The sequence below is a fragment of the Malaclemys terrapin genome, chromosome 2 (genome assembly GCF_027887155.1).
Source record: "Malaclemys terrapin pileata isolate rMalTer1 chromosome 2, rMalTer1.hap1, whole genome shotgun sequence".
NCBI lineage: Eukaryota > Metazoa > Chordata > Testudines > Emydidae > Malaclemys > Malaclemys terrapin.
Window position 1 is genome coordinate 284,869,098 of NC_071506.1, and position 25,732 is coordinate 284,894,829.

At 52.2% G+C, this 25,732-nt stretch overlaps 1 protein-coding gene across 4 annotated transcripts in view; it reads right to left on the minus strand.

Moving 5' to 3' along the window:
• The window catches only part of LOC128830954 (zinc finger protein 565-like), a 28,869-nt gene extending 15,885 nt beyond the window's left edge, over positions 1-12,984 (minus strand). Inside the window, exon 1 of one of the 4 annotated variants that reach the window (XM_054016935.1) lies at positions 12,657-12,984. In XM_054016935.1, the coding sequence (XP_053872910.1) occupies positions 12,657-12,731 (75 nt within the window). In that variant the 5' untranslated portion in view covers positions 12,732-12,984. Of the gene's footprint in view, positions 1-10,793; positions 11,169-12,656 lie in introns of those variants that run through there. The other 3 variants (XM_054016937.1, XM_054016936.1, XM_054016938.1) reach the window with 3 other exon arrangements.
• Positions 12,985-25,732: the final 12,748 nt, after the last annotated feature.

Consider the following 25,732-nt stretch of genomic DNA (forward strand, 5'->3'; position numbering starts at 1 on the left):
TCTCCTTCCAACGGGAACCTCCCCCGGGCGCTGAACTTTGACTAGCTGCTTGGATCAGCCAGGAAACCTGACCGGGGATGCAGAGGCTTCTGTTAACAAATGAGACCGGCTCCTCCGAAGTCTTGCCTTGTGCCAACCCACCGCCAAGCAAACAAGGTGCTGCCCTTGAAAGAGAAGGTGAGAACCCTCCAGGCTCTCTCCTTAGTGTTCAGGGCAGGTGGGCCCCACTGCCCTCGTGGCTGGCACGGTTCAAAGAGTGACCAGCATGGTGCACAGGCTGGGGCGACCCAGGCACTGTGTGAGGGCAAGCGCAGGGATGGAGAATCTACCTGTGGAGGAACTCAGCGAACCGAAGGAAACGGAACAGGCCGCAGCACGGCCCCTGCATACAGGTCGCACCAGCAGGGATTGTACCTCCCAAGCTATGTCGTTACTGCCTATCCATTGAAAACAAAACCCATGAACCTAGGGGTAGGCCGTGAAGGGGGGATCTGGAGGGTGCTGGGTGCCGGCCACTCCCCACATTGGGCCAGCTATGGCGGGAGGGGGAAGGGGGGTCCTCACCCAGGCTCCAGTTCTCCATTCCTGTGTGTGCTGGTGGTGTGGTGTGAAAAGAAGTGACTGGAAGCCACCGTTTCACTTCCCAGGCAAGTTAGAGCAGCCTTAGGGCTGCTCTGCCTGCAGCAACCCTCTATGGGCCATTCATCAGCCATGACTAGCCGGAGCACCAGGCATTCCTGGTCACATTCCCTCCCTGGGCTGGCCACGTTCCCTTGCTGGGGACTGTCTTAGAGCCCTTTCAGCTGCTCAGTGCTGGCCAGGGCACCCTCTTATGCTAGACTTAGCTCCCTAGGGGCCAGTTCTGTTCGGTTTGTGGCTCCTTTCTGCTGTCAAAATGGCACAAGAGATATGAAGCAGACTGGGGGAGGGATAGCTCAGTGGTTTGAGCATTGGCCTGCTAAACCCCCAGTTGTGAGTTCAGTCCTTGAGGGAGCCATTTAGGGATCTGAGGCAAAAATCTGTCTGGGGCTTGGTCCTGCTTTGAGCAGGGGGTTGGACTAGATGATCTCCTGAGGTCTCTTCCAACCCTGATATTCTATGATTCTAAATCAGGGGTGACCCCACTGGTGTTGACAGGGCATTTCTATAGTACTCCTCACTACAGCAACCACCACTGCAGCAGAATTATTCCAGATTTAGCCCCTGAGCTCACAATCTGGCCTCAGTTTTCACTCAGTCTCCCTGCCCCTGGGAATTTGCCCATGCAGCAGAACCTGGAGTTTACCAACACTGACCTGCCGTACGAGTGGTTACACCAACAGAAAAAAAGCTAACCTGGTGGCTGAACTTTGTGATTTTGTCCTCACCCACAACTATTTCACATTTGGGGACAATATATACCTTCAAGTCAGCGGCACTGCTATGGGTACCCGCATGGCCCCACAATATGCCAACATTTTTATGGCTGACTTAGAACAACGCTTCCTTAGCTCTCGTCCCCTAACGCCCCTACTCTACTTGCGCTACATTGATGACATCTTCATCATCTGGACCCATGGAAAAGAAGCCCTTGAGGAATTTCACCATGATTTCAATAATTTCCATCCCACCATCAACCTCAGCCTAGATCAATCCACACAAGCGGTCCATTTCCTGGACACTACTGTGCTAATAAGCGATGGTCACATAAATACCACCCTATACCGGAAACCTACTGACCGCTACACTTACCTACATGCCTTCAGCTTCCATCCAGGACACACCACACGATCCATTGTCTACAGCCAAGCTCTAAGATATAACCGCATTTGCTCCAATCCCTCGGATAGAGACAAGCACCTACAAGATCTCTATCAAGCATTCTTAAAACTACAATACCCACCTGCTGAAGTGAAAAAACAGATTGACAGAGCCAGACGAGTACCCAGAAGTCACCTCCTACAAGACAGGCCCAACAAAGAAAATAACAGAACACCACTAGCTGTCACCTTCAGCCCCCAACTAAAACCTCTCCAGCGCATCATCAGAGATCTACAACCTATCCTGAAAGATGATCCTTTACTCTCACAGATCTTGGGAGACAGACCTGTCCTCGCTTACAGACAACCCCCCAACCTAAAGCAAATACTCACCAGCAACCACACATCACTGAACAAAACCACTAACCCAGGAACCCTATCCTTGTAACAAACCCCGATGCCAACTCTGTCCACATATCTATTCAAGTGACATCATCATAGGACCTAATCACATTAGCCATACCATCAGGGGCTCGTTCACCTGCACATCTACCAATGTGATATATGCCATCCTGTGCCAGCAATGCCCCTCTGCCACGTACATTGGCCAAACCGGACAGTCTCTACGCAAAAGAATTAATGGACACAAATCTGACATCAGGAATCATAATACTCAAAAACCAGTGAGAGAACACTTTAACCTGTCTGGTCATTCAATGACAGACCTGCGGGTGGCTATATTACAACAGAAAAACTTCAAAAACAGACTCCAACGAGAGTCTGGAATTGATATGCAAACTAGACACAATCAACAAAGGATTGAATAAGGACTGGGAATGGCTGAGCCATTACAAACATTGACTCTATCTCCCCTTGTAAGTATTCTCACACTTCTTATCAACCTGTCTGTACTGGGCTAGCTTGATTATCACTTCAAAAGTTTTTTTTCTCTTACTGTAGTGAAGCGGACTGGCCCCCGACAGCCCCTGAGGGAGAGGAGCCTGAATTGGCGCCCAAGTGGGCGGAGCCACCGCCACCTGTTCCCGCCCCCCGGAAGTCAAGGGGCGGGACAGGAAGTATAAGAGCCAGGCCCCAGCTCTCAGTTGGAGCCCAGCAGCCGGAGAGGCCAGACGTGCCGGTGCGAGCTCCGGCTAGACCAAGGCTTCCCAGAGCCAGGTACCCAGACACGGACGGACCGAGCTGCCCCAGAGCCAGATACCCGGACACCGACCGACCGGACCTCCCCAGAGCCAGGTATCCCGACGCGGATTGGCCAAGCCTTCCCCAAGCAAGGTACCCCGAAGTAGCCTGGCCGCACTTGCCCCGAGCATGGTACCCCGAGGAGGGGCCCGACCGCCCCCCTTACCGGAGACCAGAGGAGCAACCCGACCCGGACGACCCTCTGCGAACTGAGGAACCCATGGTGTGGGACCCCGCTGCCGAGCCCAGCGGGGAGCAGGTACAAATGGAGGGGGAAATGGAAAGCAGCCCGGGGGTAGCTGACCCCAGTCTAGCTACAACAGAGAGCGAACCAATGTTGGTGTGTTGCGGTCAGGACCCCACCAACACAGCGGCAGACTGACTGCCGCTCTTAGGGCCCCGGGCTGGGACACAGTGGAGTGGGTGGGCCTGTGTCCCCCCTGCCACCCCACTTAACGGGTGGCAGCCTCCCCCTCCAGCCAGCGCTCTGGCACCGCCACTGAGCTATTGCTTGCTGCCCTGAACGATTGCTTGTTGCTCCACCCTGACTGAGGGTCTGGGGCGTCCTGAGTTTGTCCGTGCTCAGCTCCTGATACCCCCGACCTGAGCCCACCCTCCTGAACTATTATTTGTTGCCCTGCCCTGACTGAGGGCCTGGGCCTGCTAACTCTGTTTGGGCTCAGCCTGCAGGAAGGTCCTGAGCCCGGAACTATTATTTGTTGCCCCGCCCTGACTGAGGGCCTGGGCCTACTAACTCTGTTTGGGCTCAGCCTGCCGGAAGGTCCTGAGCCCCTGAACTATCATTTGTTGCCCTGCCCTGACCGAGGGCCTGGGCCGACTGACTTTGTGAGGGCTCAGCCTCCAGGACGGTTCTGGGCCCCCCGGGATCCTTGTGGGCCGCCCTCCCTGAGCCAGCGGGTGGACGGTGTAGTGAGGCGGACTGGCTCCCGATAGCCCCTGAGAGGGCCCAACCCCCGCACCGGACCTTTACACTTACTTAATTGGCCTCTCAGAGTTGGTAAGACAACTCCCACCTGTTTATGCTCTCTGTATGTGTGTATATATATCTCCTCATTATATGTTCCATTCTGTATGCATCCGAAGAAGTGGGCTGTAGTCCACGAAAGCTTATGCTCTAATAAATTTGTTAGTCTCTAAGGTGCCACAAGTACTCCTGTTCTTTTTGCGGATACAGACTAACACGGCTGCTACTCTGAAACCAGAAAAAAAGAAGTAACCCACCTAACGATAAAGTGACCCTCTCCCATTCCGACATCTCCAGGCCACTGGAGCCCAACGTGCAGTGATTTGAAGGACAAGAAGAAAGTGATACGATAGACCGTACTGCAACATATGCACCAGCCCTACTGTCATTTTGAGAGGTTCAATTTTATGAACTCCTCAACCCCAAATTAGGTTGTAAGAGAGGAGTTCTATTGGCTGAGATCTGAGTAACGCCTCCTGGGTTTATCCCACTGCTTCGCTGCAGCAAGGGACACTCAAGCAATGGGGCCTTGAGATGTTTGTATACAAACACAAGCCCAGATTCTGCTGTCAGTTGCAGGGACATAAACATGCAGTAACTCCGCTTGATTCCATGAAATTATCCCAGGCTAACACAAGAGGGAGGGCAGTAAACCACGCAAAGAATTTGTAGCTGGCCACAGAGGTGAGAGAAAGGAAACAGTCACTGCTAAGGTGCAATTAAGGATCCACAAGAATGTTAAATTTCCCAGGTTTTTAATCCATATGCGGTTCAAAAAGAGACCCACTTGTAACTACGTGCGTATTCCTTAAAATGGAGGAAAGGAATGCAAATAATTAAATGCATCGCCACATGCATCCTCTCCTCCCAAAGTTAAAATCTAAGGTTGTCCCATGCCATCCGAGTCTGTGATCAAAGGTGGTCATTAACCCATGGGGAATTCTTTTATTATTTCAGTCTAATGTTTCCATTTCTTCACCGCTCACTGTTAGTTTGAAACTCTCTTGTGGGCAGAGAAACCAAAGTTCAGCTGACACTCTGAGAGGCTGGTGCCTGCTTTTCCCGTATGATCTTGATGGGCAGCACTATTGCTACACCATAGTTCTGCTTGAGTAGCAGTGACTGTTTAATGGGGATTTCTCCAAGTATAAAATTCACATCTATTCCCAGACTGGCCTGAAAACCGGTGTTGTCAGACATCACCAGTGTGGTGCTAAAACTATCCATGATTACCAACAAAAATCTGTTTCCCCTAGGAGTAGTATCATAGAATCATAGAATATCAGGGTTGGAAGGGACCTCAGGAGGTCATCTAGTCCAACCCCCTGCTCAAAGCAGGACCAATCCTCAATTAAATCATCCCAGACCGGGCTTTGTCAAGCCTGACCTTAGAAACCTCTAAGGATGGAGATTCTACCACTTCCCTAGGTAACCCATTCCAGTGCTTCACCACCCTCCTAGTGAAACAGTTTTTCCTAACATCCAACCTAAACCTCCCCCACTGCAACTCAAGACCATTACTCCTTGTTCTGTCATCTGGTACCACTGAGAACAGTCTAGATCCATCCTCTTTGGAACCCCCTTTCAGGTAGTTGAAAGCAGCTATCAAATCCCCCCTCATTCTTCTCTTCTGCAAACTTAGGGTTACCATATTTAAAAAATAAAAAAAAAGAGGACACTCCACGGGGCCCTGGCCCCACCCAACTCCGCCCCCTCCCCTGAGCGCCCCGCATTCCCCCTCCTCCTTCCCAGCCATGCGAAAAGGGCTGCCCGAGCGCTATCGGCTTCACGGTTTGCCGGGCAGCCCCGAGACCCTGCGCCCCCGGCCGGCGCTTCCCCAGCACAGCTGGAGCCCGGGAGGGGAAGCGCCCAGCCGGGGGCGCAGGGTCTGGAGGCTGCCCGGCAAACCGTGAAGCTGGTAGCGCTTGGGCTTCGGGCAGCCCCCTTGCCTCCGGACCCTGCGCCCCCAGAGCCCGGGAGGGGAAGTGCCCCGCCGGCGGCTCAGGGTCCGGAGGCATGGGGGCTGCCCGAAGCTGGTAGCGCTCGGGCAGCTCGGCTTTAAACAGAGCAGAAGAGTCAAGATAGGGAGCATAGCAGCTGCGGGAGGGGAAGTGCCCGGCTGGCGGTATTTTTCCCGGACATGTTCGGCTTTTTGGCAGTTCCCCCCGGACGGGGGTTTGATTACCAAAAAGCCAGACATGTCCGGGAAAAACCGGACATATAGTAACCCTATGCAAACTAAAAATCCCAGTTCTCTCAGCCTCTCCTTATAAGTCATGTGCTCCAGCCCCCTGTTCATTTTTGTTGTCCTCTGCTGGACTCTTTCCAATTTTTCCACATCTTTCTTGTAGTGTGGGGTCCAAAACTGGACACAGTACTCCAGATGAGGTCTCACCCATGTCGAATAAAGGGGAATGATCACATCCCTCGATCTGCTGGCAATGCCTCTACTTATACAAGAGGGGCAAGGGTCCAACAAAATCAACCTGTAAATGTTGGAGGGGGCCTTTTAACACTTAATGCATTAACTCTTCACGTCTTTTTCTTCTAGCAGGGTCTTGCTTAGCACGTGTTAAACAGCTATGAATATGCAGGTTTAAATCCTCTTTCATTCCAGGCCACCATCCCAGTTTTTTACGTTTTTCTAATGCCTCTTCCTGTTTTGAGTCACCTCCCACAATTGAACCATGCACCCATCCTAAAAGGAGGTACTGCATCTGCTGAGGGATTACCAGGACCCAGTCATTTTCTGGTTTTGCCAGAATTAGGTCTCCCTCCTTTCTCAACGGGCCCCCCTGCCCCTGTGAGGGGCATTCTACTATCCATTGCTGTATTGAGTCATCGTTTGCCTGCAGGTCCTGTAAAAACCGAAGCACTTTCTGGTCGTTTTCTTCGCTTTCTTGTTTTTGTTTTGCCTGTGCCCAGGTGGTTACTGCCACGGGGGTGGGCTCCCACAGTGTTCCAGTTCCTTAGCCAATTTATCTACTTGTTCAGTTCCCTTTTTCAGTGGATCTGTCCTCTTATGGGCTTTTATTTTAACCATCCAGATCTCCTGATACCGCCCTGCCAATTGCTCTATTTGCTGCCATAAGGTCTTGTGTTAATTTTGGATCCGTCAGTTCCTGTCAAACCTACACTATTCCACCATGGTAGGTAGATGGTGATTCCCTATTATTAGCTCCATTTGCTTGTTCCTCATTCTAGCTAAAACGTCTAAGACCGCTGATACTTCTGCAGACTGCGTTCCCCCTTTGCTCAGTTTGTACTGGAAGACGTTAACTCTTTGCAGGTTTCCAGTTAAACAAATCTCTGCAAAGCCAGTGCCTCGTTTGCCTTCGGTGTAATATGAGCTGCCGTCCACAAAGCAAATGGTTTTTCCGATCACCTATTCAATTGGGGTTGCTTTAAAGACAGGGTGCGCTTTGGATTCCCGTTGGGGTTCACAAACATGTTCTCGGCCGCTTATAGTCAATCCCCGTCCAGATATTTCAGGTTCTTTTAGTGGGACCAATTGAACATTCTCGAACATGAGAGCAAAGACCCACTGAATGGCCGTATCTACTCTCACACGTCCTTTAGACAGATTTTTCTGATTTGGTAATTTTCCCAGTGCCTGGTGACTCTTTACAATCACCTTGCTTGCTCTGATGATTGCCTGAGCTCTTTGTAGTGTCCAGTCGGCAGCGAGAGCAGTTTGCTCACACGTTCCCAGTCTGGACCTGCTAATGCCCTGCTATAATAAGGAACGAATCTCTCCCCAGCACCAGCACCCTGTGTAAGCACACGAACAATACAGAAATTCTTAACACTAGGGTACAATACAAAGGGGAATTCGTTGTTGGGGCGGCCAAGGCAGGTGCCTCCATTAACCCTTTCTTTCAGGCTTTCCCATGCATTAGTTGCCTCCTCTGGCCAGATCCACTGTGGTCTTTTAAGTCCCTCGTACAGGGGACCTGCCTTCTCTGTGTACTCAGCCATGAAATTCTCTGCAGAAGTTAGTGAGCCCCCAAAAAGATGGCAAAGATTTAGTATCTACCGCCATAGGGAGGTTAACAATACACTTCACCCTTTCCTTGTCCACAGACCTTCTCCCTGTGCTGAGTCGAATTCCAAGATATTGCACTTCTTTCTGGGTCATCTGGGATTTAGAGGGGTTAAGTTTCAAGCCGTACTCTTGGCAGCTAGTCAGTAACTGCCGCGTTAACGCTTCATGTTCCTGTTCTGTTTCACTGACTATTAAAATGTGATTTATGTACTGGACTATCCTTCCCATTTGTAACAGTCCCTCCTTCTCTAGCATATTTCTCTACAGCATGAAAACTACAGCATAAAATATCGTGGGTGCATCACAGTACCCCATAGGCAAAGCATTCCAGCAATATTGCATACCCTGGAATACAAACGATGTTCTGTATGGAGACTCTGGGTTTAACGGTAAACTCCAAAAGCCGTTTGCCACGTCAAGTACTGAGAACCACTTCATGTCAGGGGTTACTACAGTACCTTCAACAATTCTGGGTAAGCCGCCACTACCGGTGCCCCCCGTTTGGCAGTTCTGTTTAACCCCCGATAGTCAATAGTTAATCTCCATGTTCCATCAGGTTTTTTAACTGGCCAGATTGGTGCTGCATTAGGCACTGAACACCTTCAAATAAATTTTCGTTTTTCCAATTCTTCTATAACTTGCCTTAAAGATTCTTTTGCTTCCTGAGGTATCGGGTATTGTTTGATGTATGGGGGTGTGTCTCCTTCCAATGTAATGGAGGTTTGTATTTCTCCCGTATCTAGGGAGTCCGCTGCCCAGGTGGTTTGAATCTCAGCCCACCAGCCTTCCCGGCTTTCCGGCGCAGGAGGTGACTGTTTAGGCTTTATTGCTCTCACCGTCTGAGTAGCTGTCCCATGGGGATCAGCTTAGTATTGTTTGTTTCTCCCATTACAGTGAGACTTTGTCTGATACACATGTTTGGGAAGTCCGGGATTATTCCCAATCATTTGATAGTTTCTGCCCCAATTAGATTTTCTCTCCCTGCAATAGCACACTTCTCCTGAATGGTATGTACACCAAACTGGAGAGGGAGGGTTTTAACATCATATGTTTGCTTAGTTCCTGATATGCCCTGTATTTGTACGGAGTCCACGACTGGATATACATTAAATACATCTTTTACTATAGGAATTCCAGCCCCCGTGTCCAACAGAAAATCTGCAAGCCCATCCCTGACTCGGATGCTTAAATGGGGGCACCCCCAGACATCTATTGTCATGGGTTGCTGGAAAACGCATTCCGAGTTGCAGGGAGGGCTGTCCTACGCTACTGAATTACTAACAATTGGATCATTCAATCCAGACGCCAAACCAGGCACCTTGGCCACCTTCATCACTGCCTTTTCTTCCTCCTTTTGAGACCCCCTTGCCAATCATACATGCCTGTAGCTGCGCCCACAGCTTCTCATTCTCTCCTTTAAGATCTAGATTCTCCTGTTTCAGAACTCCAGGCAACACCCATTCACTCTATTTACTCCTCTACCTCTGTTCATTCCATGACCTCTCCTGGCATTCCTGTAATTCCTTTAAGTGCAGCTAATTCACTGGATAACTTAAAATGCTTTTGAGCCCCACGTTTAACCATTTGCGTAACATAATCATCAAAACCAAAGGTCTGACAATTCAGTGGTCCCCACAGGGTTTGTACTAGAATTGGTTCCTATAACATGTCAATTCCCACCACTTTTAACAGCTGCGAGCATTTATGTAGCCAGGCCATAAACTCGTTAAAATTCTCAGAAGGCGGGGGGCCGACAGCTCCAGCTAACGCAGTTAGTTCACCAATTTTTAAAGTGTTGAGCCTGGCTGGTAAGCCGCTTGCTCGAGGTGGCTGAGGTATATCTGTACCGCACTTGGGTGCCTCCATTTCCCTTTCTGCATCATTGCCACGAGGCCCTGGCTGTTTTAAAGTATCTGTTATTTTTTTTTTGTTGCAGTTTCCACTGCGTTCCATAACGTCAATGGAAGTGGAACAGCAGTTTGTGGGGTAAAGTGGGGTGTAGGCGGGGTGTCAGGGTCAGGTTCCGCGGTAGGGTTTTCTCTCCCATTTCCCTGTTTAACAGGAATTGATCTAGGTTTTGGGGAGGGTTTGTCCAAAACCTGGTTCTCAGCATAAGGCGGCGGTTGTGGTGTGGTGGCCCCTGCCCACGGGTCAAGAGAGGATGATCCACCTGGGGCATTCCACATGTCCCCAGTGCAGCCTCCATTCCAGTCGTCCCATGTTCCATCTTTTAATTTAGCCAGGGCCACCTGTTTCCATTTCTGCCCCCATCCTCCGGGGACTGGAAAAGCACTTGAAGTCTGTTGACCAACAGGGGATGGTACCTTTTTCTTCTGCCGGCTCTCCACAGCGGTCTCCAATTTTTTGTTTTCCTGCTTTATCTGTTTGAGCAGATCGTGAGTCTGGACCGCCTGGTGCCCTGTTAAAAGAGCTTGGGCTTTCCAGTGCTCGACTGCCTGGGTTGCTTCCTCCATGGCTTTAGTTCTCTCTTCTACTTCCCTGGTTTTCTCCATTACTTGCCTGGCCAGCATGTCGGCGTGCTGTTTAAGCCATCGTACTGCCATGGACATTAATTGCGAAATCCTAGCTTTTCTACTTTGATTATTATTCGTTAGAGTTTCTGTTTCTACCATTGCCTTACGTATGCCAGTCCGTTTCCCCACTTTCTTTTTTAAATTCATATGGACCCCCCTTTCCTGGCAATTCAGTAGGTCCACGAGTTATCAAACTGTGTGGGGATTGGAAGGGAAAAGGGGGTTCCCTAGCTTGTGGTTTTCTGTCATGTTAGATCGCGATTCCTACAGCGGACAGCTCGCTTACTCACCAGATCAGCGGTCGGGGTCACCAATGTTGTCAGATGTCCCCGGTGTGGTGCTCTGCTCTATCCAATGTTGATAACAGTTGGCTGCGTGCGTGTTCCCTCTGTGTGCTGCCCCGGCTCTGCAGATCGCTGGCACAGCAGACCCCCAGAGAAACTCCAATGACCACAGACTCCGATAAGGTACGAAGGCACCTGGCCAGGTTTATTGCCAAACAAAACAGTCTCTAGCTCCCCGGATCAGATGTCTACAGTTCTGCTAGTACATATGTGCTCCCTGGCAATGGACCGGCTCAGTTAGTGACGGGATTTACCACTGCCCCCTAGGCCAGACCAAGACAACTCCTCAGGGGTAAATTCTTATACACAGGTACAAACAAGTTACACCTCACTCCTGACATATTGAGGTACAACCTCTCTACGTAGTAAGGTGCCGCCTCTCACCTTGTACACGTTGGTTCGATCAAAACAACCCCATCCATCATATTACCTTTCCCCCCTGTCTTTCGGATGGGGCAGCCTGTTCCTTGTTATCTGTGTGGAATGTGCTAGTATCAGAGTGTTCTTAGTACCATCCTGGCACATGTTTATATCTCTAGTGTCCAGTACCTTTTAGGTATGTGTGTTTTTGCAACATCAGCCCTTTCCTTGCCAGATTCTGAGCAGGGCCTGCCTTTGGCTCACAGCTTCACTTTGCTTTATGTTAGCGAAGTCTTGACCATTACTTTAGTTCAGGCCTTAGGCCTCAGACCGGGCCTCTGACATGTTTTTGTTTCCGGGCCTCATCTAACTACAACTGGTATATCAGCAGAACGCCCAGACTAGAGTGAGTGGTGCAAATTGGGTCACTTGGCCCAGGGGTTCCTGAGATGCCCCCCAGTTTTTAATTGTTCAGATTCTTATAACTTTTGTGAGTGTGTGTGCAGAGCTGGGGAAAGTACTATGGGCAGCAGGCACACGAAACTGATCTCCCAGTGTGTCTGCTACACACAGCATGGATCATTCCACGGGCACACAACAGCAATCCCATAGCTCATTATAATCTGAGAGGCAGTAACAGATTTTCAGAGTTCAGCGTTGACACCCCGCTGCCAAGTGAGATCATCCTCTGGGCCCAGAATGTCTTTCACTTCGCTGTCTCTGACACCGAGTGAAGCAATCTGCAGATGGTTCTTGGTGTCGGTGCCTGTGCAGTACAGCACGGCTGCTTTCTTTGGCTTTGGTGCCACTGCATGGCCACTCCATTTAACTGCGGCATATTGATAAAGCTTTAGCAGTTACACCCACCCACCCTTTGCTATTGGATTTAACGTTGTTGTTTGGGGGGGGGGGGGGGGGAAGAAACATTGCACAGACGCAAGGCCAACTGGGACTTGTGAGAATGCTGCCCCCTGCTCCCCACCTGGGACTCCATGGCCCCAGTGGGTATAGAACTGAGATCAGCCCACTCCACAAGCACACTTGAATAGAAGGAGAATCTCAGCAAGATAGGGTCTGTGACACACAGGTGGAGCAGTTCCCATCCAGTGGGGGGGCAGCCTAAGAGACAGTTAGTTACAGTGACGGAGGGTATTCTGTCCCAGGATTTGCCCAAAAAACAGGGACGTGGCCTCATCACATGCAGCTCATCTCAGAAGACCCAACAACTAGGCCTACCTGGCTTCTGAGCAGGCAACATGTGGTGAACCCTCAAGACTTTGATATGCTGCTCTCCTCACTCCATGAGTCCCACATCGGCACTCCCCCTCACAGCTGATGGCTGTGAAAGGGTTCAGCATTCGAGCTAGCACAGCCTGGGCTTCAGGGAGGAAGGCCGGCAAAGGAAGTGATTTAGCTAACGGGGAGCCTGCCCCCTCAGACGCCATTTACCTGTGAGCATGTCTTTCTCCTGAGCGTCCGGCCAGCACACTCCTGGCTTGGTGCCCCACGGGCCGACGGTAACATCAGCCCATCAGTGGAACCATGTTAACGGCGTACACCAGAAACACATTTCCATCTGCACGTCCCCCGAGCTCCTGGACAATGAGATTCCTGCTCCCAGAGAGAAACCGTCCTTCTGTGCTAGATCGTCCAGCTTCCAGGCCGCCCCGAGGCTGTTCGTGCGAAGGGGTTCACAGCAGAGACGCAGAGGCAGGGGGCAGCTGGGCTGAGCAGAGAGTGGGTGAAATCAGCCAGACCGTGCCATTTGAAGATACACCTGCTGCCGGCAGGACCAGTGGCGTAGCCAGGTTCTAAGAGCAGGGGGAGCAAACATAAAAAAGGTGCCCCCCCCTTGGCTCCTCCTCTGGCCATGTCCCCCCTTGGCTCCTCCTCCGGCCGCTCCATGCCCCGCCTCTGGCTGGCTCCTCCGGCCATGCTGCACCCCCCCCCCGCCCTCATGGGGTCCACTCCTTGCTGGCCTCCCCTCTTCGCTGCTATGGTGCCGAGCACCCCCCTCGCTGGGCCCCCCAGGCGGGGGGTGAAGGGGGAGGAGGCTGAACGTTCCAGAGCCCGGCGGGGTTCTAGAACGCTGGACAGCAACCCGGGGCGCTCTCGCATGCTGGGAGGCTGTGGGCAGCCCCCCGTCCCAAGACCTGCACCAGCAATGCTAGCGATGGGAACTCAGCATAGGGCTTGTTAAACAGAGCCCTGCAGCGCCCCACCTGCACCAGTGCACCGCAGTGCTGGGGGCACTCGTGCCCCAAAGCCCCCTGCATGCACCCTGATACTCCCATATACCAACCCTCCTGGATACCCCATGTAACCCACCCCTCCGCATTCACCTGATCCCCCCCAGACCCATCTATTGCCAGTGCCCTGCAGGCTCCAGGGTGCCCCCTGCATGCACTCTGACACCCCCACATGCCCCGGGCTGGGCCGGGCCGAGCCATGGTGGGGTCCATGTCCCTTTAAGAGTGGGGCTGGGCTGAGCCGAGCTGGCGGGGGTGGCTCCGCTCCCTGCTGCAGGCTGATGCCGGAGCCTGGGCTGAGAGCCAGGCTCGTCTCCTGCACCAGCTCCGGGCGGGGCTTTGCTGTAGCTTCCCCAGTCCTCCCCGGGCTGGGCCACCCCCTGCACCTGCACGGTAGGGGCGGGTTGCATGAGGCAGGGCAGGACCCGGTGGGGCCGAGGGCTGAACAGGCCCGGCAGGGCGGTGCGGGGGCTGCTGGAGGGGGAAGCTGGGGAAGGGGTGGCATGGCCTCAACCCCCTGGGGCTGCCTGCCCCGCAGAGGAGGCAGAGGGGCGCAAGCCGCAGCAGGACCCCAGCACCCCGGGGGAGGGGATCTGGGGCCAGCCCGGGGAGGCAGGAGCAGCCCCGGGGGTGCTGGGCGCGTGCAGGGAAGAGCCCCGGGAGAGCTCCAGCCCCGCGGCGGGCAGTGCTGCAAAGGTGGAGCCCGCGCCCCGCGGTGGGCAAGGGGAGCCCCAGGCGGGGGAGCTGGGCCGCCCGCACCCACCTCTCGTGGCCGCTCCATGCTGCTCCCGGTACCAGCCCCGCTGCTGCAGTTGCTAGCGCTGCCACTTTTCGCTTCCTGTGCCCGGCGCCGCCCTGCCCCACCGCAGGGACCAGCCCCTGCCCCCCCCTTGCTTGTAGGAGGTCAGCGCGGGCCGGCAGGCCAAGCTTCAGAGCGGAGCGTGGGCCCCGCCCGCTGGCGCCATGGTAAGCCCTAACTAAGGCACCGCTTTTGGAAAATATGCTGAGGGGAAGCAGCTGCTTCCCCTGCACCCCCCTAGCTACACTCCTGGGCCAGACACCCAGGACGCCCCAACGGCCAGACACCCCAGCCGGCTCCCTGGCTCCTACTGACGCAGATGCTCTGGCCAGACTGGCTAAAGGGGCTTTGTGTTCTGTCCCTCCCTGCCGCTCTGCTCAGGCAAGCTGACGTGGGCCAGGCCAGCTGAACTCTGGTTTCTTTGGTTAATAAGAAATCTGGAGAAAATCAGACATGGATGGAAGCCATCCCGGGCTCAGAGAGATTGTTACTAGCCGAGGGCCCTGCCCCGCCCTCAGTTGGGCGCTCCGAGCAGAACTGGGCACCCCGAGTCTAGCTGGGCACCCCAAGCGGAACGGGGCACCCTGAGGTTTTAAGAATGCAAGTGCCATTTGGACGCCTTCTCCCCATGTTAAACTGGTATTTCCAGCACTGGGTTCATTCCTGAGCTCCCTGGTACACTCCTGCCTCTCTGAGGGTACACCCGAGAGCCTCTGTAGGCCCAGGCCTGGCTTGTACTCGAGTGGCTACCCATGCTGCCCCCGGTGCCCCATGGCTATAGTGCTATTTTTAGCGAGCTGGGGTACGCTCCCACGTGCTGCTGTCACCCCTCCTGACTGCCGTGCAGACGTACCCTCCTGTAGATGTGCTGAGCACCGTTGGAAATCTGGCCCATGCTGGACATCGCAAAATGAAGGCATCAAAAGCTCAGTGGCCACTTCTGAAAACCATGGCGTGTAGATGCCTTACCCGAGTCCCACACAGGACAGAGCGGTGGATAGGCCCCAGGAAGCCGGTCCCGTTCACAAAGTCCTTCCAGCTGTTACAGCAACCGGCTGGGGCACTGCAGCTGCTCTTGGCCATTATCCGTGACAAACGGGGAAGATCGTCCCAAGCGTCCAGTGTTCTTCGTTTTCAGTCGGAGTGGTCTCTGGGTCTGGCCAGTCCTGCCCCGGTTAGTCATTCTCACCTGGCTGGTTCTCAGTCCAGCCCCCGCGGGTTTCGGCAGGCAGACTTCCCCTTGCTCCATCCCGGCTAAAATCGGAGGTTTGGGAACTGGAAGCCCTGTTCGCAGCGCGAGATCAGGCCTGACTCTGGTTTGCACTGATTTCAGTCTCATTGACGTATTGGGTTCTGAATGAAGCACTGGAGGGGAAGGTGTAGCTGAAGGTCAGGTAGTTCCCCTGCTGGACAGCCATGGAGATGCACCCAGGCGTTTCACTGACACGGGGAGCTTTCACTCCAGGGGGCATTCGATAAAAGGAGGGGAGGGTTTCGGTGCTGGTGAAATGCACTGGGCACCGCAATCATCAGCAGAGCAGGGATAGCATCAGTGCCTGGCTTCCACACGACCAGTGGACCTCTGCCCTGCAGGGTGGGAGTGGGGAAACCAGCCACCTCTAAGAGCAAGAGGGCGACTCGGTCTGCACGGCCCACCCAGTCCCACAAAGCTGAGCTGGAGACAAAGGGATGACATATATATATAGTAAACACAGACATGGGTACAGACAGAGGGATAATGTCCAAAAATTTCAAACGTGTGTCCTCACGAAACTCATTGTACAAGATTGTCCTAAAATTTTCACCTTGAATCTGGGCCCATAGGCTTTCGTAGTCTATAATGATGGCCAACCTACCAAGCTAGGGCACAACCAGCTAGTCACCTCTTTTAGCTCCCATATGAAGATAATAATGAGGAATTCTCACACATAAATAAATCCTTAGTCAACTAGACGTAAAACTATAAAGACACTAAAATGTAACAATTCTCTACCTTTCAACACCACTTGATCCAGCACCAGCCACTAGTTGTGGTTTGTTTGTATAATCAGCTAATCTGAGAGGACACGTTCATCATCGTCTAATCTTGTGCCATCAGAACTGATATATTTTTATTAATATTTATAAACATTTTAAACTCTTTAATATGATAAAATCTATATCAGTTAACAACAAAATTATGTCTTTTACCAAATCACATCTCTTATTTGCTTAAATTTGCAGCTCTAAGCTGAGAGAGTGTGTCACATTTTGGTCCGATAGGGATGTGCATAAAAAAAAGTTGCGAAACTTATCAAATGCCAAAAAATTAACAAGTGTGTAAATTTGAGGCCTGCTTTGAACTTAAGGCCCAGGCCAAATGGCCCTCCCGGCCCCCCCTCGGATTGGCCCTGTTTGCAGCAATGGGATTCCTGAACTGTGGTGGAGCGATACACAACACATATATCCCTATTTTGGCATGAGACCATCTTGCCACATAGTACATCAACAGAAAGAGTTATTTTCCTATGGTTATGCAAGCGCTGGTGGATCACCAGGGACACTTCATCAACATCAGTGTTAGCAGGTTAGGGAAGGTACATGATACTCGCATCTTTAAAAACACAGGACTGTTCAGAAAGCTGCAGAAGGGACTTTCTTTCCTGATGGGCAGATTACCACTGGTGATTTTGAAATGCCAATAGTGATCGAGCCTCCTCCTTACTCCTATGACTCATGAAGCTGAACACTGGTCACGTTAACGGCACCAAGGAAAGATTCAATTACCAGTTCAACAGGTGCAGAACAGCAGTTGAATGTGGCTTTGGTAGACTGAACGGGCGCTGGCGTTGTTTACTCACAAGGCTGGATCTCAGTGAAAAAAATCCCAATGGTTCTAGCTGCCTGCTATGTGCTTCATAATATCTGTGAAGCAAAGGGGGGAAAGTTGCCATCAGGGTGGAGGTGGAGTCAGGGCCAGATTAACTTTTTGTGGGCCCGGCCCCAAACATATTTGTGGGCCCCCCGGAGGCAATTGGGCATGGCATGGGGGGGGGGCAGGAAGGGTCAGTGAGGGGCCAGCAAGGGCAATGGGGCACAAAATGAGTAATAAATTAAAAAAAAAAAAATTTCAAGTTTAAAGCAAATACATTAAACCCTAATAAATGTATGGAACAAAACTTAGAGAATGGGAAGGAATATTCATGCCCATTGTAGCTGCACATCCAGCAACCATGGTTCTCACAGGTCAGTGTATATGAAGCTGTGGTTGCCCTTAATGTCCCCTGTTGTGGACTGGTAGGAGTAGGGATGTAGCCCCTGAACCCATGTGAAGTGTTGAGGTGGGTGGAGGGAGGTGTTATAGTGGCATTCTCCATGGACTGCAAAGGATGGCGAGCCTGGAGTTGTTGTACCTGTATATCCATAACAAACTGCAGCATCTGTGTTTGCTGCCGGAGAAGCCCCATTATATCTTGGTGCATCTCCCTCTCCTTATCATAGAACTGGACAGGACCTTGAGAGGTCATCTAGTCCAGTCCCCTGCACTCATGGCAGGACTAAGTATTAACTCTAGATCATCCCTGACAGGTGTTTGTCCAACCGGCTCTTAAAAATCTCCAATGATGGAGATTCCACAACCTCCCTAGGCAATTTATTCCAGTGCTTAACCACCCTGACAGTTAGGAAGTTTTTCCTAATGTCCAAACTAAACCTCTCTTGCTGAAATTTAAGCCCATTGCTTCTTGTCCTATCCTCAGAGGTTAAGAACAACAATAATTTTTCTTCCTCCTCCTTGTAACAACCTTTTGCATACTTGAAAACTGTTATGTCCCCTCTCAGTCTTTTCTTTTCCAGACTAAACACACCCTTTTCCCCCCCGCAATCTTTCCTCATAGGTCATGTTTTCTAGACCTTTAATCATTTTTGTTGCTCTTCTCTGGACTCTCTCCCATTTGTCCACATCCTTCCTGCAATGTGGTGCCCAGAACTGGACACAATATCCCAGGTGAGGCCTACTCAGCGTGGAGTAGAGCGGAAGAATTACTTCTCATGTCTTGCTTACGACACTCCTGCTAATACATCCTAGAATTAAGTTTTTTTTTTTTGCAACAGCATCACACTGTTGACTCATATTTAGCTTGTGATCCACTATGACCCCCAGATTCCTTTCCACAGTACTCCTTCCTAGGCAGTCATTTCCCATTTTGTACCTGTGCAACTGATTACTCCATTTAGGAAGAAACACTTTGCATTTGTCCTTATTGAATTTCATCCTATTTACTTCGAATCATTTCTCCAGTTTGTCCTGATCATTTTGAATTTTAATCCTATCATCCAAAGCACTTGCAACCCCTCCCAGCTTGATATCGTCCACAAACTTTATAAGGGTACTCTCTATGCCATTATCTAAATCACTGATGAAGATATTGAACAGAACCGGGCCCAAAACTGATCCCTGTGGGATCCCACTCGTTATACCCTTCCAGCATGACTGTGTACCACTGATAACTACTTTCTGGGAATGGCTTTCCAACCAACTTTGCATCCATCTTAGAGTAGCTCCATCTAGGTTGCATTTCCCTAGTTTGTTTATGAGGTCATGTGAGATAATATCAAAAGCTTTACTAAAGTCAAGATATACCACATCTACCGCTTCCCCCTATCCACAAGGCTTGTTACCCTGTCAAAGAAAGCTATCAGGTTGGTTTGACATGATTTGTTCTTGAAAAATCCATGCTGACTGTTACTTATCACCTTATTTTCTTCTCAATGTTTGCAAATTGATTGCCTAATTATTTGCTCTATTATCTTTCTGGGTACAGAAGTTAAACTGACTGGTCTGTAATTCCCCGGGTTGTCCTTATTTCCCTTTTTATAGATGGGCACTATATTTGCCCTTTTCTAGTCTTCTGGAATCTCTCCAGTCTTCCATGACTTTTCAAAGATCATCGCTAATGGCTCAGATATCTCCTCAATCTGCTCCTTGAGTATTCTAGGATGCATTTCATCAGGGCCTGGTGATTTGAAGACATTTAATTTGTCCAAGTAATTTTTAACTTGTTCTTTCCCTATTTAGCCTTTTCTGATCCTATCTCATTTTCACTGGTATTCACTATGTTAGACGTCCAATCACCACCAATCTTCTTAGTGAAAACTGAAACAAAGAAGTCATTAAGCACCTCTGCCATTTCCACATTTTCTGTTATTATTTCCCCCCCGCCCCGTCCCTCATTGAGTAATGGGCCTACCCTGTCCTTGGCCTTCCTCTTGCTTCTAATGTATTTGTAGAATGTTTTCTTGTTACCCTTCAGGTCTCTAGCTAGTTTGATCTCGTTTTGTGCCTTTCCTTTCTAATTTTGTCCCTACATACTTGTGTTATTTGTTTATATTCATCTTTTGTAATTTGACCTAGTTTCCACTTTTTGAAGGACTCTTTTTTGAGTTTCAGATCATTGAAGATCTCCTGGTTCAGCCACGGTGGTCTCTTGCCATATTTCCTGTCTTTCCTACGCAGTGGGGTAGTTTGCTCTTGTGCCCTTAATAATGTCTCTTTGAAAAACTGCCAAGTGTCTTCTATTGTTTTTCCCCTTAGACTTGGTTCCTGCTGGGACTTCTCAGCCTGGCTCCTGTCTGCTCTCTCTCTCTCTCCAGGCTAACTGCAAAATTCATCCTCCAGCCCCTCTGTTCACAGGCTGATGCAGCACTGACTTGCAGGCACTCACTGAACATATCGTCTCGAGTCCTCTTCTTTCTCATCCTTCCCTGGCTCAAGGTTTCTGTGGTATGGAGGGGGAACTTCTCAAGGCCACAGTAGCACCTGCTACAGATAAAACACAGAGGTACCATTGTCAGTATACTCACAACAGAGAGCCAAAGACAAGGGAACACCCCCTTCCCTTGCTGCCCTAAAGTGTGAAACAAGACATGTTTATTAACACCTCTGCTTCGGAGTGCTTGTACACGGCCCCACCCACAGCACCTGCCCTGGTGAGCAGGGCTGTCCCAAGCCATTTTGGTGCCCTACGCAGACCCCCCGCGGGGGGGCAGGCCCCAGGCCTCCGGGGGCGGGGCAGCCCCAGGCCTCCACAGGGGGGCAGGAGCAAGCTTGGGAAACAAGGGGGAAACCGCCCCCCAGCACTCAACGGTGGCGTGGCTGGGAGCCGGCGGTGCGGAGCGGGCTGGGGCCGGGTTGCTCCACTTCCCGCTGCCCTGGGAGTGCAGGCCTGACCCCTGTTGCAGTCCTCAGGGGAGTGGGGGCAGGGCTGGGGCACAGCAGGGGTGGGGGTCACGGGGAAGAGGCAGAGCAGGGGCTGGAGCAGCACGCAGTTGCGTAGGGCACCAGGAAATTTGATGCCCCAAATTTCCTGGTGCCCTATGCAGCTGTGTACTTTGTGTCTGGGTAGGGACGGCCCTGCTGGTGAGTGTGGCCCACCAGGGTTGAGGGAAATACTCAGCTGCATGACGCTATGAGTACAGATCAACGGCTCTGAATCCTGGCACCATTTTCCACAGACAGTGACGATTGCAGCAGATCTCTCACTCCTGAGTAACAAAGGCACAGAGCACAGCTGGGCCCCTATGCTGCTAGCCTGTGTATTCCACAGAGGTGCCCGAAGTGATCACTGACTGGCGTGGTGGGAAAGTGTCCCGCTGGGGAGGAAGAAACAAGGCACCCATCCCTAGAACCCTTTGGGACAGGATCACAGAGCACCCCCAGGGACATTGCATTGAGCTCTCTCAGGCGGATCCAAGGGACATCCCTGTGCACATAAACAACTGGTCCATGTGCCTCCCCTGCCCTACCCGCCTAACTACAGGGGAACGAAGAGCAGATAACAAGGCTCCCTCTCTTCCGTGTATCACTGCCTCTCCAGTACGAGTACATTAATCAACAGTCGACAGCTGTGTCCTGTTAAGCTGGAGGCGCCATCGATACATCAGTGATGGGAAATACATTTACACACTTACCCGAGGTTCCCTCCCCTGCATCAGGCCCACCCATGCTCGGCTGGCGGGACGGACTGGACTGCCTGCCCCAGCTCCTTTGCTTTCACGGGGCACTGCTGCTGGTCCCTGTCGGACCCCTTCTCCTGCATCCCCCAAGCAACCCGCTCAGAGAGGTCCACCTTTCTGTGGCTGGTCTCTTCTCCCCACTGGCCATGGAAGTCCCATATCTCCTGGAGCGCGTCTGGAGCGTGTAGTCAGCATGATTAGCTGGGCACTTGCACACAACAACGGAGAGTTGCTAGGTGTATTCACCAAGCCGGGCAATGGGGAAAAGGCATTTCAAAAATGTCTGGGGTTTTAAAGTGAAGGGTGGTGGTGGGGCTTCTGGTCTCCATGACCCCAGGGCAGTAGAGTTCACAACTGTGACCAGAGTGGTCAATGTCAGGCGTTGTGAGACAGCTGCTGGAGAACTGGTAGGGTTGACATAGGAATCGCAGGTTCTACGCTTGCTCAGTACTTCGAACACGGCTCAACGCCACGCTGGGCAGTGTTGTTACTGCGTCGCCATAATGGGAAGCTTACATCAGCGGGAGACAAATTGAAGCGTAGACACATACACAGCTAGGTTGATGCAGGGTGACTTACGTCACCCTAACGTCGTAGCGTAGACCAAGCCTTAGACATAGCACCAAGTGTAAACAGACAGTAGGGTTTAAGAGCACGTTGACTGGTACCAGAGTCCCAGCTAACCCATTTTAAACCCCACTTTTTGTCTACGCTTGGTGCTAAGTAGGGTTTAAGAATGTGTTAATTACCACCTTAGCTAATGGGTTCGCCAAACATGCCTCCTTTTCCCAGTCTGGCCAAGGACAATTACAGTCCTTGGAAGAGCCGGTCGCTGGGAGGCACTCACAGGGCTCTTTCATTAATTAGCATTAGAAATCCACCAGGATTTAAAGGCTGTGCCGTTTGTTCTTACATGGCTCTAAACCGCTTTTACCTGCAGGCTGGTGGCAGCCAGCCAAACACAGGGCGAGCGGCCTCTTTCCTGTCCATTCTTCTCATATTTGTGTTGTAGGCACTGGCTAGTGAGTATGTGCAGCACTGACCTCTGCTGGACAAGATCAACTAGTGTCATAAGCCCTATTCTGCTGGCACCATATGGAGATTCTCCTTTAGCCCTGTGCTGTCAGTGGAGGAGGATCAGAGTTCTGTCCCAGCTGCCAGTGTGAAGGTTTGGGTGGCTGCAGCTCGGCCATGGATTTGTTGTGGGACCCCGGGGGATTCTGAGCTCACCCCTGATGCCCTGCAAGGCCGAAGGGAGGGGAACTCGGAGCCAAGGGACCCTAGATTTTCAGTAGCACATGAAAAGCTGCCGGCTGATAAAGAGGGGAAAGTCACCCGCTTCCTCCACTCCTTAAGCAGATTTGCTCAGGATGTGCATCCCCAGAATAGAGCAGGCAGGCTCATGCGTCAGCAGGATAACCCCGGCCCGGGAAGAGGAGGGGAGGCTTGGGAAGGATTAACGTGGAGAGGGACCTTGGGTAGGCAGCAAATGAGCAAGTAGCTTCCCATGCAATGTGGCGGTCAGGAAGCCAGTGGGATTAGGAGCATTTCAGGGCAGGGAAGGACGAGTTCTCTCCGCAAGGAGAGGCTAACTAACGCGCCTATCGCCACTGGGTTCGTACAGGAACAGAGCCACTGCCTTTCCGACTGCGCGTAGCACTGGGCGGCTCAGCCCCCGAGCGCCAGTGCACAACCCAGCACCTGTACAGCTCCCTTCATCCGCAGCTCCCAAAGGCCTTCAGCGGGTAGGGTGACCAAATGAGAGACGTGAAATATCGGGACGTGAGGGGGCTGCTGACAGAGCAAAAACAACCCCAAGAGCCGGCGGCGGAGGAAAAAACAAAAGCACCAAAAAAACAAAAAAAAAACCAAGAGCCACCGGAGCATAGGAAAAATTGGTGGGGGCTGAGCACCCACCGGCAGCTCCACACCTCACCCACCCCCCACCAGCTCGCCTCCGCTCCACCTCCTGCCGCGTCCTGCTTCTCCCCCCTCCCTCCAGCACTTGCGCCACCATACAGCTGATTAGCGCAAGCCTGGGAGGAGGGAGGAGGAGGAATGCAGCGTGCTTGGGGAAGAGGCAGGGCCAGGGCGGGGATTTGGGGAGGGATCCAATGGGGCAGTGAGGGGGCGGGGCAAGGGCGGGAATTTGGGGAGGGATCCAATGGGGGAAGGAGGGGGCAGAATCAGGGCAGGGCCGGGGCAGAGTTGAGGCAGGGGGGCGCGAGGCCCCTCCACCTGTGTGCTAGAAGGCAAAATATCGGGACAATTCGCGTCTCGACCGATGTTCGGTCGGGACGCGGGACAAACAAACAAGTAAATATCGGGACAGTCCCGATAAAATTGAGACATCTGGTCACCCTATCATCGGGGCACCGTTAACCCCGCTTTACTGATGGGGAAACTGAGGCAGCCAGCAGCAAGGGGACACTCTCAAGGTCACGTCATGAGGCAGTGGCAGAGTAAAGGGATAGAACCCAGGCTTCACACCTCCCACCCAGCCCGGGGCCCTGTCTCTGGACCTTACCACCTCTCCTTGGTTTGTTAACACTTCTCGGAGGCAATAAAACAGTCTACGAATAGCAGGAGCAGGGCAAAAACTGTCTGGCTTCCAGTACTGCTGCCAGGAGCAGCTCTTCTAGCAGAATGCCAGCCTGGCTCTCCGCTCCGCCCCAGCACAGGGCAGGAGGAACAGCAAACGTCTCTTCAGGTGGGAATTGCTCACGAGGGCGGTCGCACGGGGGGAAACGGGCTGCGGAAATCTAGGGAGGAAGATGCTGCCAACGGCTTCAGCCAAACCTGTTCGCTGTGAAGACAGGCTGAGCTAGGGACAAGAAGTGCTCTTCGCCCTGGAGCCGGGCAGTAGAAAGGCTCCCACTGATAAAAGCTGGGACTCGTTTCCATGGGCTTGGGTAAGCAAAGCAGAGTAGGGCTGGAAGGGACCATGAGAAATCAGCAATTCCAACCCCCTGTGCTGCTAGGGGGCTGGTGAGAGCATCAGGTGTGAGCTCCATACCCTTAGGCAGTGGTTCTTAACTAGGGGTATGCGTACCCCTGGGGGGACACAGGTTTTCCAGGGGGTACCTGAACTCCTCTAGAGATTTGCCTAGTTTTACAACAGGTTACATAAAAAGCACTAGTGAAGTCAGTACAAACTAAAATGTCATGCAATGACTTGTTTATACTGCTCTGTACACTGAAATGTAAGTACAATATTTATATTCCAGCGGATTTAGTTTATAATTCTATGGTAAAAAAGAGGAAGTCAGTTATTTTTCAGGAATAGTGCGGCTGTGACACGTCTGAATTTATAGGCCTGATTTTGTAAGCAAGTAGTTTTAAAGTGAGGTGTAACTTGGGGGTACGCAAGACAAATCCGACTCATGAAAGGGGTCCAGTCGTCTGGAAAGGTTGAGAGCCACTGCCCTTGGGTATCTTCTGTTAAACCAAAGTCCACTTCCACTCAAGCCCAGGCCCCAGTGCATGAATTAGCTCTGCAGGACACAGAGTAATACGCCCCCGTGCAGTCCCATGCCCCCATCGGATCCTGCTGCCTTCCTCTTACCTGGGAAAAGCATTCCTTGGTTGGCACAGGCACGTGGGAACACTGCTTCCAGGAGCCCTGGGAGCGCACAGGTCTCATGTTTGCAACGTGGAGGGAACAAGGTTTTGCTCAAAAGCACACGGCCAAATCCTGCATTGATCTCCCTGGTGCTAGCCTGATTTACACCGAGGGGGGTGAACCGTGTGGCGAGGGGGCACCGCACAGCAGGGTCGGCCTGAAAACAGGAAAAGAGCCTTTCTGCTTCTAACTCAGAAATGAATGGAACCTGCCCAGGGATCCTCGCCAGAAATGTTCCCAGGGTCTATTCACTCAGCAGTATCTAACTCTGGGCTGGGTGGCTCTGTGGTGCCCCCACTTGGCCATGGAAGGAGCTGCATTCCACTTCCCAGGTCTGCAGGCTGCCCAAGGCTGCCCTGGAGAACGTGACTCGGGGTGGAGAAGAGGGCCCAGTTCTGCGATGACTCCGCCAGGAGGAGCTCCCCCTCGGGTCTCATCTCCAAATGGGAAAATCCAGGCCAGCCCTGAGCACGCTTGGTACCATGATTCTGGGCAGAGCCATGGAGTGCTGCCTGGCACGGACGGGCTGGCTCCGTTTCTGGTGAGCAGAGTGGCCAGGCGATGGTAGTGAGCGGAGGGAGCACAGAACACCAAAGTGCTGCCTGAGCGTGAACACACAGCGGAGCTGGGCAAAGCACGCCAGGTGCTTGGGAGGCGGGGGAGGAGAGGGGCAGAAGAACAATGAGCCCCCTAGTGGCCAATATGGCTAAGATGGCGGCAGGTCTGGCCAGACACCGGCTGGATCACAGGGGACAACCCCAGCTGGTCCGTGCAGTGAGGTCCACACACACCTGGCACCAGACAGGAAAGGCAAGGAAGCCATCAGACAATGGATAACACCAGTATGCCAGCTGGCACCTGA